The 12,400-nt window shown below is 46.4% G+C and overlaps 1 protein-coding gene across 1 annotated transcript in view; it reads right to left on the reverse strand.

Annotated features, from left to right (window-relative positions):
• Antxr1 (ANTXR cell adhesion molecule 1) overlaps positions 1-12,400 on the reverse strand; it is a 218,251-nt gene that overhangs the window by 166,756 nt on the left and 39,095 nt on the right. Inside the window, exons 4-5 of the mRNA XM_013352879.2 lie at positions 1,768-1,849; positions 1,130-1,163 (exon numbers count right to left, since the gene is read on the reverse strand). Coding sequence (XP_013208333.2) covers positions 1,130-1,163; positions 1,768-1,849 — 116 coding nt within the window. The remainder of the gene's footprint in view (positions 1-1,129; positions 1,164-1,767; positions 1,850-12,400) is intronic.

A 12,400-nucleotide genomic window follows, 5' to 3' on the forward strand; every position in this document is an offset into this window, starting at 1 on the left:
CCCCACAGAGACCTCTCGCTTATTCTGTACCCCCAAAATACCCCCACAGAGACCCTCTTACTTGTCCTGTACCCCCAGGACACACCCACACATCCCTGAGATTTTATCTCTTTTTAAGTTCAATCACTGAAAATGAACACGATGAGAATCGTCAGTCTTGTATTGGGGTGTGGGACAACTCTAACATGAGCTTTTTATGGTCAGACTTCTGGATTTCCCAGTCTCATCTCAACATATAGGCTGACCAGGTGACATGGCTCTGAAACACTCAGTCACTGCCAACAGCTCCTGTGGCCAAAGGTCACCAGGCCTGGGGCAAATTCCACACTTGGACTGTAGTGGCCCTTCTTGAACGCCATAGCCGACCACATACACCACACTTGCCAAAACATATTTATCAGAATTTGCAAGCTGACCAGAAGTATTACAGCTGTTGGCAAAATTCTACTGGAATTCTTCCAATGTTATTTAGACTTCCAGGAACAGCACTTACAATTGATTTTCTGGGCAAGTTTGGGGCTACCTTATGTGCAGCAGTTCAATTACAGTCAAACAGGAAGTGGCTATCAGGAGGAAAGTCCCCACAGTTACACGGAATCTCATCGAAGAGATTAGTGTGACATACTGGAGTGCTCTCCACGAGGGAGACCAACAGCAGCCAGAGTGATGATGATATCCTTTTCTGAGGACTTAGTAAGAATACTTTAGACATTTATATTTAAGCTAAGGGAAGTTTCAGTCAAACTTCATCTAAATACCAGATTCAACCACAGGAGCTCAGAGAGAAACAGGTAATTAAATCTGACACAAAAATTCAAGACCTTATTAGCCCATCCAAGTAGTTATTAATTTAATAAATTCATCATGCAAAATTATTCATGTGAATTGCAGACTGTAGCCGTAATGGGATCTTAATCGTTTTTAAATAATGTTTCCTGGCACAGCCTGGCAGAATTTGATTTGATAAACGCCACCTTTCTAGGCACTTGTTCTTATTTCTTCTTTGATAAAATGAATATACAGGATTTATGGACCATGTCACACATGTACTTCGTGTAAAAATTCCCTTTCAGAAGCAAACGCTGAGCTATGAGACCCTTCATCATGTGACTTTATGTTACAATCTTACCTTGACTGTTTTCATAGTAAATCTGCTCGCTGGCCTGAAAAACACATGGAGAGGCCATTAGAACATTAGCCTCACAACGCTGCTTGCCAGCCCGGCTGCATGCATGGAGGCCAGCCTGGGTAGCATGCATGGAAGCATGATGTCGCTTGTCTGCAGCCAGGGCTGTTTCGATTCTTAATGTGACTCGCCCGGGTCTCACTCAAAGTGACAGTGCTGACATTCAGGTAAAGTGATTCTCACCCTTGAGTCAGCTAACTGTTGACATGGGTGGAGATCTTCTCAGAGTCTTGGAAAGATTTCCTTAAAGCCAAAGGTACTGAAATTCCATCTCTGCCATTGTGGTTGCCAGCCACGAAAGACACTTTGGGAATTGAGGGACTTGCGTGTGGCACAGTTCCTGAGTGACATCTAAGTACTGGCTAACAAACCATTTGTGGGTGTCAGTTAAGGAGGAAAAAATCCATTCCCTTAGTGCACTTGAGGGCAGTTGTCAGTGAGCTTATGGGGGGAAACTGGGTTTTCTTATCTCTGGGCATTATTAGTCCCCTTAACACACACGCTTTATCTCATCAGCCATCTCTGTGCTGGGCCCAGTGTGACGCTTTATACTGAAGAGTTGAAAATTGTCTTGAAATTACCCTTTCAAATCCTTCATGCATGTAAGTGTCTCCTCCTGGCAGAACTTTCTGCAGTTCTTCTAGGCCTTGTCGGATCTGTTCCCTGAAACCCAAAAGTATCTTGTTAGGCTCATGAGAGTATTTTCACCTTGCTGCTGACAGCACAGGCACCGGTTTGCTTTCCGTACACATGCTGGGTTGCTCCAATAGCTCCCCGAACCCTCCAGCCGGCATTATCCCTCCGGAGTCAGTCGCAGCTAGGGAAGGATGAGTTAGACTTCATCAATGGGAGGACCCTTTCACAAGGATCTCCCCTGGCTTTTAAGATGTCCCTCTTTGGAAACACAGACAAAGCTCTCTATCAACACTGGAAATCAACCTTAAAATGTTCCTGCTCCTAACGGGACACAGTCACACAGGTGGAGGCACAGATGGCTTCTGTGAGCCAGGGAGCGATAAGCACTGAGAAAGAAGGAGAAACCAGAAAGAGGCCACCTTAAGATGCAGCTGGGAGGAATCCGAGCAAACGCTGCCAAAGGAAACCGCGCAGTCAGCTTTGAGAGCAAAAAGGAACATGGAATCTATACTTCCCAATCAGGCAGGAGCGATTGGTGGCTGACACCTGCGTGCTGTTCCTTTGTTTGGGCAAGGTGACTGAAGGTGGGGGAAGGAAGAGGAAGTGAGAGAGAGGATGGGAGAGAGCTGGAGTGGCATCCACAGAGTCTTGCAGACTGCTCACGCGGGACGGTAAGGCACCCATTCACGTTCCTAGCTCTGCAGTGGAACCGCGCTATGCCAGAGCCTCTGAGCCCTAACCCCACTCCTGTACCTGTGAGAGGGTAAATCAGGAAGAAAGAGCCTTCAGGTCAGAAGAGACTAACATTCCGGGGGAACATGATATGCTAACCCCACTCACAGATGCTGATCTTGCCTCCCGATAACCTCTCCGTGTGGGTGCTGCTGTCCCTGCAGCACAGAGATAAAGAGGGCAAGAGGGGAGCAGAGACTGGGAGCCGAAGCTGCTGCCTCTGCGCATCCCGGCTCAGAGTTCCACAGACAGGCTCTGCTGAGGACCTGAGGACGGGCGGTATGATGTTCCCACACACTCAAGCCTGTGGTGGTTCTTCAATTCCACAGCTACGACCCTGAATCACAAAAAGCCCCAGAAGCCTGTCCAAGGCCTCATGACTAGCCAGTGCCAGGGGTGAGATAGGAGCCTGGAGTCCTACGATTAGGGGCACTGAGAAGCTTTTTTTTTTGAATGGGTGAGTCAATGAATGGAACACAGCTGTTTATCCCAACAATTGTTCAGGTAGAAATTCTAATGATAAACACCAATTCTGAATAAAAATGGATATGACAGGAGGCTTGCTTGGGAAAGGGGGAGGGGAACATTGTAATGGCACACCGGAAGAGCCCGGCACAAGTCCCCGCTGTTGCTGCTTTCAGGCAGACGACTCAACACCGTGTCACTCAAACTTTAGGGAAGGTGCGGACGTCTGGCTGCCCCATCAGAACCCAGTCGCACAAGGTGGCCTCAGGAAGTGGAAACCTATCTGGACCTCTGCCTGAATCATCAGCAAAATATCTGGAAATGGATCCACACCCAACCCAGACAGCGCCGGGGCTGCAGCACCATCTACCCTTGCTTGCAAAGGCCTCTGGAATAACACCTGCTCCTCCACTTCCACTCACTCTGTGTGAGCCTCTGTGTGAGGCTGCCAGAGGCTTCTTAAAATGGAGATCAAATCACACCATTCTTGCCTCTGCTCAAGACCCTCCCGAATCAAGTCCCTGTACCCCAGGAGCCTCCCTTGTCTTTGTGGTGCCCACCTGTCGGTGTGGCCACCGCCTCCCTGTCCAGTCTCTCCTTTCCCTTGCCTGCTTCCACTACCCCAGCTTCAGCTGCACTGGTCTTCTTGGGTTCCTGGCTTTGAGAGACCCTCTGCATCAGCAACTCCTGTAGCCCGACCTTTTCCTGAACCGGGTCTGTTTGGGTCCCTGCTATTCTTCTAGGTCTTGTGGCTGGAATTTGACAGACATTCAACAGCTTCCTGTGAAGGGGGTGGAGGAGCAGGTACCACCACTGTCAGTCATCTTGGAAAGAGTGGGACCTCACTTGGCCATGTGGAAGAAGGCCAGGCTGAAGTGGGGCCTGGGCACTGGCCCTAGGACAGGTCTAGGCCCTTGTGGTGGGTGGAAGCCATTTTTTGTGCTGTGATTTTATTCCATCATATCCAGTATCTCAATGGTCCATCAAAAGGCATGATTTCAACTGTGTTGTTTGGTTTTTTGATGAGAAATAGAAAAATAATGCATGTTTTAGTAAAATAAAGACAAGAATGGTGTTCCCCAACAAGGCCACCAGAGGGGCAGGAATGGGACAGATCCTGAAAGACCTGGATAAATCCAGACCTCCCCAGCAGGAAGAAAATAGCCAAACATCCAAGCAGGAAGAGAAGAATCAAAAATCTAGGATTAGCTGGTTCAGTGACTGTGTTTCAGGAACTAGCCGAAGATAAAGTTAGATTGTAATCTTGAGAATAATCTTGAGAAACAGGGAGTTTCCCCCTTGTGATTTTAGGAACTAGCAGATTATGACCTTGAGTGATCTTGAGAGGCAGGGAGTTGTCCCCTTGTGACTTTGTGTGACCCCCTCCCTGCCCTTTCAGATTATCGGGCTGTGGTTTCTTCCTATAAAAACCCCTTCTCCAGGTCACTTGGCCCCAGTGCACTGATTCCCATCTCATCTCATCAATTAAAGCCTCGTGTGATTGCAGCAAGGACGGTCTCTCATGAGTTACTGGGTGGGGGGGAGGGTGTCGTGTTATCCCGAGACTTGAGTGAGAGTCTCCCCACACTGGGGGTCTTTCAGTACCAGCTGTCACCTGGCAGAGCTTTGTCCTATGGATTAGGACAAACTCATTTGTTCATGAGTTCCCAGCAGCAGAGGCAGGGATGGGAGATCAGAGTCTGTTCCTGAGCTTTGAGAGATAGCAGTCCCAGGATCCTTCGAAATAGCTGAGAGGAGGGGCAGCCACGGGGATGAAGACTATTCTCTGAAAGTTAGATTGGGTGTTGAAAGTAAATATACAATCCTAAAATACACAAGCAGGAAATATCCTGGGAGTCTAAAAAAAAAAAAAAAGCAAAAAAAAAACAAAAAAACAAAGCTGGAAGACTACAATACTTGACCTCAAACTACACTACAGAGCCACAGTGACAAATACATATAGGCCAGTAGAATACACTAGAAGATTCAGAAATAAACCCTCATTGCTACAGTCACCTATTTCTTGACTGTGTTAAAACAAACAAACAAACAGCCACAAAACCCCCATACATTGGAGGACTATAGAAATGGCTCACTGGTTAAGAGTTCGGAGTTTAGTTTCTTAGCTCTAACACCAGGCAGCTCACAATATAACTATATAATATAACAGCTCACAGGAATCTAATGTCCCCGTCTAGCCTCTGAGGATGCCTGAATTCATGTGTACATAGCCCCTCTCACTTATATATAATTAAAAAGAAAATAAATCTTAAATATGCATTGGAGACCGAAGATGGCCTCTTCACAAATGATGTCGGAATGGGTTAGCCATGTATAGAAGGATGCCACCTGATCCCTACCTCTTGCCCGGTACATAAATCAACCCCAAATGGGTCACCGACTTAATTGTAGTACCTGAAACTCTGAAATTACCAGAGGAAGAGGCAAACACTTCAGCATAAGCCTAACAGAGACCGTGTGAAATGGGCTTCGGCATCTCAGGAAATAATAGCAAGAATTGGCTAATGAGGTTGTATTAAACTAAAAGTCTCCCCAGCAAAGGAAAGCATGGAACAAAGAGAAAGCCTATGAGTGGGAGAAGAGATGAACATCCAGAATCTGTAAAGAACAGTAACAGCAAAACACCCAAAGAACAAATAATTCAGTCTACCAACAGGCAAATGACTTTACAAACGGAGAAACACAGAAGGCCAAGACATACTCGAAACAATATCCAACACCCTCAGCCACTGGGGAAAATGACATTACACTGAGATTCCATCTCACCACAGACAGAATGGTTATCTCCAAGAAAACAGGGAGGATGTGGGAAAGAGGAGCCCGTCTTCATTGCTGTGGGACTTTAACTGCTGAAGCCACCATGGAAATCAGTACAGAGTTCTCCCAAAGCTGCAAAGGCCTGCCAGTGACAAAGCTGCTCCACTCCTAGGCAACACCTGAAGGAGTCCAGTCAGCCTGTGACAGGGGTAGGTGCACCGCCATGCTACGGCTGCACCATTCATGATGTCCAGGACAGGGAACCAGTCCAGATGTCCACCAAGAGATGCACGTACATAAAAGATGCGGTGCATATATGCAAACATAAAGAATGGATATCATGACCCAGAAAATGGACTAAAGTAGAGATTATAATGGTAGGCGAAACAAGCTAGTTTCAGAAAGATAAACAGTGCATGTGTTCAATCCTATGTGGAAGTTGGAGGAGAAAAAAAAATGAACCCAGTACAATGCAGGGGGTTAGCTTTGGAAGGGGGTAAAGGGATAGGGAGACCAGAAAGCACAATAGAAGGGACATATGCTTAAGCTGGGCTGCGCGCAAGCTAGAAAATCTCCAAAGAACTCGTCACTTTAAACTTAAATGCTAGCGGAACAGTAAAGGTGACCTTACTTACCTTACCGTACTTAGGGTCACGGACTAATAAAGCTTGGAATATTCTTGGTAGCACTAAAGCTGGAATATTATGTTAACACCGAGCTTTAAAAAAGAAAGTTTAAAAAATAGCATGTTGGGGGCATGGAAAATGTTCCTTGGCTTTACTGTATTCTTCTTCTGCCAAATAAAGTATGGGAACAGGGGACTTTTTCTTCTAGGCCCATTTCTTTTCTTTTACAAAGATTTTCTTAAGCTATTGCTCTCAGCATCTCTCTCTCTGTATGTCTCTCTCTCTTTCTCTGTCTGTCTGTCTGTCTCTTCCTCCCTTTGTCTCTAGAAATGTCTCTCATACACTGGCTTTTTTAACTGGTCACCTGCTTTGTTGCCTCTTCCTCCACTCCCTGACCTTCCTCTAAGCCCCCACAGCATCTAGAAATCTGCAGAGAACGGCCTGGGAATGGTGGGTCTGTCCTGACGCTGGGACAGCTGTTGCTCAGGGGGTGAGTCCTTATGTCGTCTTAGAGATCTAAGGAGTGGGATGACGACCTCTCTGGAAAATTCAATTACCATGCAACATTAACTTCCTGGGAAACGAGAGGCTGGGTGTCCTACATAAGAGGCTGCTATTAAAATGTCCTGTTTGCCTTGGTGGTTTCTCTGTCGGCCAGTGTTCCCACTTAGAAGCTGGGGGTATGCAAAGCCACACATCTCGTGTTTCTTTTGCAACACAACACTTAAGGACCAGCGCGGCGCAGGCAGCTGTTGGATGAGCGGGTCCAGCTTCCGTGCACTGTTTACTCATCTATTGCTATTTTAGCGTCTAGCGAATCCATGCGTGTAGCAGAACGGTGGGCTGCCCGGTGGTCATGGGAGGAATCCCCTGTGGACTTGCGGATGACTTTCTGGGGTCGTAGTCTTGCTGTGGTGTTTTGATGTATGCTGACATAAGCCCTGAAGAAACAGCGCACCAAGACGCACTTCCTATATCTCTACTGGGAAATCCTCCTCGGAGTTACGCTCTGCCCATCATAAATTTTGTTAAAATAACCTCCCCCACACATAGATAACTCAACATGATGTCTGTACTGCCAATGTAGCAGCTTCCTGTAAAGGCGCGCCTGGGGTACTGGGCGCTTCTCAGCTGCTTCATAGCTGTTAGTTATGGGGCCTCACTTACACGGTAAACACATGTGACCGTTGATCACCCAGCAACGCTCTCAGTATTCCCAGGTGGGCTGCGGCTGCAGTGTGACAAGGAGACCCCCGGGTCAAGACCTTCTGCTGTTATCCAGGCACCACCCAGTTCTAAAGTGAACACTAATAACTGCTTACAACGCCCGAGATCATGGGTTTTTCAGGCACCCACCGAGGGTTGGTGAAGCGCTTGCTTGAGAAGAGCTTGTCCAATCTGTTACCTAATTTATTTCTAGAAAGGACAATATCCCCTTGCTTTCTCTTATCTCTATAGCAAGATCTTTTTTCATACTGATCATATTTGTAAGTTATGTGTTCTCTCTCACAAAACAATCTTATCAAACGTTCATCAGTTCCTTCTTTTAAAATTCTCAGCATTTTTACTTCTTTTCCTCTATTTACTTTGAGCTTGGCAAGCACTTGCTTCTTAGCTTCACAAAACAGAAAAGCTGCTGTTAAACCCTTCACACTTCTCGTCTGAGAGACACCTTTTGCTGTTTTTTAGCTCTTCCTGCACGCTGACCCGAGTGGTGTCCACAACTGCCAATTCCTGAGTCTTCATTGTGGTTCATCTGGCAACACTGTATAACTTCCCCTCTGCTTTCTTCTTCATCGGTAGCTTGACCTTGACAAAATGGTCTTCGGACTTTATCAAGTAAACAGTTTTTGTTTGGAAGTCCACTTTGTGTAATATTAATATAGCCATTCCAAGTTTTATGGTTAATGTTTACACAATGCATATCTTCTACTCTTTCCCTTAGCCGATTGCTATTATTTATTCCATGCATTGCTTGGAATATGGAATTGTGTGTAGAAGATTGCCCTAACAATGTCCTCAACCTCTGGGTACCCCTGCTGTCTTGTCTCTTCCCACACTGCTTTGCACTTGTCTCTGTGACTTACTTTCGCCTGGAAGACATCAGCAAATAAAATACCCAGGGCTCCATTCTCTGGGTTTGCCATCCTCAAATGCTGCATCCTTGGAGGACAGCATGTGATCTCCCAACCTTCTGAGAATGTCCCAGATCCTGGTTGTTTTTTTTTTATCTTTTATTTTTATACCTAGAATTATTTGGAAAGAGATGCCTCAATGCCTCAATTGAGAAAAATGTTCCCATGCTGTAGGCAAGTCTGTAAGGGCATTTTCTTGATTCATGTCAGAATGCCCAGCCCACTGGAGGCAGTGCCAGCCCTGGGCAGGTGGTCCTGAGGAGCATAAGAAAGCAGGCTGAGCTAGCCATAAGACACTTTCTTCTGTGGCCTCTGCTTCAGTTCCTGCCTCCTGCTTCCCTCTTTGGGCTCCTTCTCCTGTGATTTCCCATGGTGATACAGTATGATCTGAGAATACACGGTGGAGATTAACCCTTTCCTCCCCACGGTGCTTTTGTGTCATGGTGTTTCATCACAGCAATGGAAACCCTAAGACACAGATGTGCCACCCTTGGCAACTGAGGCCGGTCCTCAGTCCACCCTCTAGAGAAAGACAGCTGGATGAATGATCCAGGAAATTCAGCACGGTTAATGATAGGTTGGCTCTTGCAGCTTTCTCTAGTGTGGCATCCTTGGTATTTCGTCGAAATATGTTGGTCAATTTCTGTTTAATGTAAATATCAGCACAGCTGGGATGAAGTCTGTGTTGGCTTGCTATTTATCTGCAACGGCCAGTTCTTTTGTTTCTCTTCTACATCCTTTTGTTTGATCAAGTACCTCCCGATATTTCAGCAAACACCGTTCGCCTTTAAAAACAGCGCTATCTATTGTGGGTGTCTCTCCATCATCAGCCCTTTCCCCCCAGCTGATCATTGGGCTTCAATACGCATTCTTATTTTATTAATCTTATGCCTTTCCCCGTATAATGAAATACTTCACATCAATCTCATTCACTCTCATTTTTGCTACTATTGTAATCTATTTCACTCATTTATGAAGCTTTAAAATATAACAGGCGTCGTACTTGTGTTGAGATATGCTACGATGCCCAGGAGATGCTCCAAGTCCTCTGTGCACTTCCATTTCCTGTGTGTGCAAGCCCAGCCCATCTGCGGGTGTTTACAGTTTTAGTCCAGTCTTATTCAGGGCTCTCTGACTTCACCCCTTACCTATAGTGAGCTGTGGTGGCACTGGCTCCAGGAGATCTCTTGCTGAAGTCACCATAGAGACTTGGTGCTTTCTGGCATTCATCCTGACTGCTTGGAGCAGCTTTTCGGATCTAGCTGGCCACCCTCGAATTCACCGTCCTCCCCTGTCAGTGCACTGTGAGCAGGACTCGAACTCTCAAAGTCTGAGGTGTGCTAAGAAAATTAGCAACATTTCTTTTTTGGTCTTCACAATTCTCTGATAAATTTGTTCATGTCTTTGATCTTTTCTTTGGAATATTCAAATGGCCAGCACCGCTATTTCTGTCCATTAGAGCCACAGTAAATAGAATGATAACTATTTTAACAAAGGCAAGATGGTCCCACTCCAGCCATCTCATGATGAAGACAGCTACTAGCAAGATAGCCAATGGATGGGTCATGTATACAGCACAGTCACACTAAGTAAACAGTGACTCAGAGGAAGACAGAGGACTGCTGTTGGACATCCTCCCATACTGAGAAACGAACACAATTTAAGACCTACGCATTGTTTCTAGAATTTTCCCCTGGACAGTGAAGGCTATAGTTCTCCACCACAAACCTCTCTGTCTACATTCTGTAGCCAAGCTGAGCTCGAGGGGGAGGGCAGAAGTATGCTAGATCTATCTGGATAACACAACACACAAGGCGCATGTGGGCAGGAAGGGTCTGCAAAGACAGAATTAGAGGAAAGAACCAAGAAGCCGGAGGGAGTGGGGCACCGAGAACTCAAGTCACAGTGGGAGTTAAGCTCAAGCACCACACTGCCTTTGAAGATTAACCAGTAATGCTGAAAATATTCCCTTACTGAGCAGCCCACTCATTCTCATCCCCCCCCCCATCACAGAGCACAAGAAGTCCCTGCTTCTGCCCAGCCCGGTCCTTGCAAGGAGACGAGCATGCCCAGTTGATTAAGTGCTTGCTACAAGTAAGGCCCTGAGTTTGATCCCAGAACACAGGTGAAAAGCTAGGCATAGCAGCATGTGGTTGAAATCCAAACATTAAGGTAGCAGGAACACATGGATCCTTGGGGCTCATGGTTTAGACACCAAGGAGAGATCCTCCAAGCTTGACCTCTGGCCTGGACCCACATAAACATATGTTTCCATAGCTTCCCACCCCCACAACATACAACACACACAAACACATTTACTCATTATTATATATGTAGTTCAATATGAACGTATATTGTTTCTGAGGATATAAAAGTATACACATTCATGGAGATGATAAACTCCAAGTTCAAGGCAGCAATTCTTTTTGTGGAAGGAGACAAAGGCTGTGCCTCCAGGAAGTGTCCCCTGTGTCATTCTATGTCTCAAGCCTAGTGGTATGAAAGGGGTGTTTGTGATCCTTTTCTCTATACATTTTCATGCCCCAAATGGTCAACCATTTATACACTTGCTGGAATGAGCAGCAGAAGGGGGGGGGTTGTGTTTGGGACCTGTCAGGGGCAGCCATAAATGCAAGGTTCAGCAGGTCCCCCCACTGCAGCAAGAGTGACAGCCCAGATGATAGTGTCACCATCTGGCGTGAGCAGGATTTTGCAGGGAGTGGGGTGGTGTGGGGCAGAGACCTTGATTCAGCTTCCGTCCCTGGATGTGAGAATGCAGCCACAGTCGGGGCCAGTGGCCCAGTGGATAACGCACCTGACTATGGAAGATTTGGGATGCAGCCATTCTTGGTCCTCCAACTATGCTGACATTGCCTTCCTGCCTTCAGGCAGACATCGGAAATGTCCACTTTTGCCCCTTTTATATTTATAACATGAAGGACAAGTGGCATTTCCTGAGTACCTGTAATGAGTTAGAATCTCTGATGGGCATTTTCCACATATTAATTCATAGCAGCTTCATCGCTGCATCCTGCGGTGGTCACAGGAGAACAGACACCAGCAAGTCCACATTAGAGCCTAGAGTCGAGGCTTGGGCACAGCCGTACTCTTTGTTTGCAGTTCCCCAACTGGGTGCATCCCAGAGCACTGCAGCCAAGACATGGGGGAACATAACCCCCCTCACTGAAGTATCGTTTTCCAAATTTTGAAAAACCATCCACAATAACTTTTATATAAATGAAAACATTGGCATATTACATTTTTAGGTGGAAAACTTGGAAGAAATGTTTTGCTGTTGGCAATGTCTTGCTATATCAATGTCAACTTGGGGTTTGAGAGGGCAATTTTACTTTCTCCTATTCACAGAAGATTCCAGAAGGGAGAGCAGGAAACACTGGCCCACAGCACTCTCAAAGGTGCATCTGAGGAGCTGTCTCATGGATCCAGGGAGACTCTCTCCACTCAGCGTTACTGTGACTCAGGCTGGGAGACTGTAGACAAACGTGCTGTGAATAGGAGGCCTGTGCATTCTTCTCGGGAAGAACTCTCGCTAAAATCACTACGCAGGGAGAAAACAGCATTTATCTAGCCTTACGCTGAAGAAGTATTTTCTACCTGTATCCCTGTATACAAGGATAGACCTGCCAACGCTCAATGCTTCAGAAAAGGATGCACCAGAGAGATCCAGGACTCACTAGGAATTTGCTGTTGGACACACTGTGATGGTGTGAGGTTTGCCAGGGAGGATTTAAGACAACCCTGAGCTGTTGATCAAAGCTCCTGGCAACAACCATAATAGTAACCACTGTCCACGGAGCACTCATGATAGTAACCACTGTCCA

Source organism: Microtus ochrogaster, unplaced genomic scaffold (assembly GCF_000317375.1).
Source record: "Microtus ochrogaster isolate Prairie Vole_2 unplaced genomic scaffold, MicOch1.0 UNK1, whole genome shotgun sequence".
Classification (NCBI taxonomy): domain Eukaryota; kingdom Metazoa; phylum Chordata; class Mammalia; order Rodentia; family Cricetidae; genus Microtus; species Microtus ochrogaster.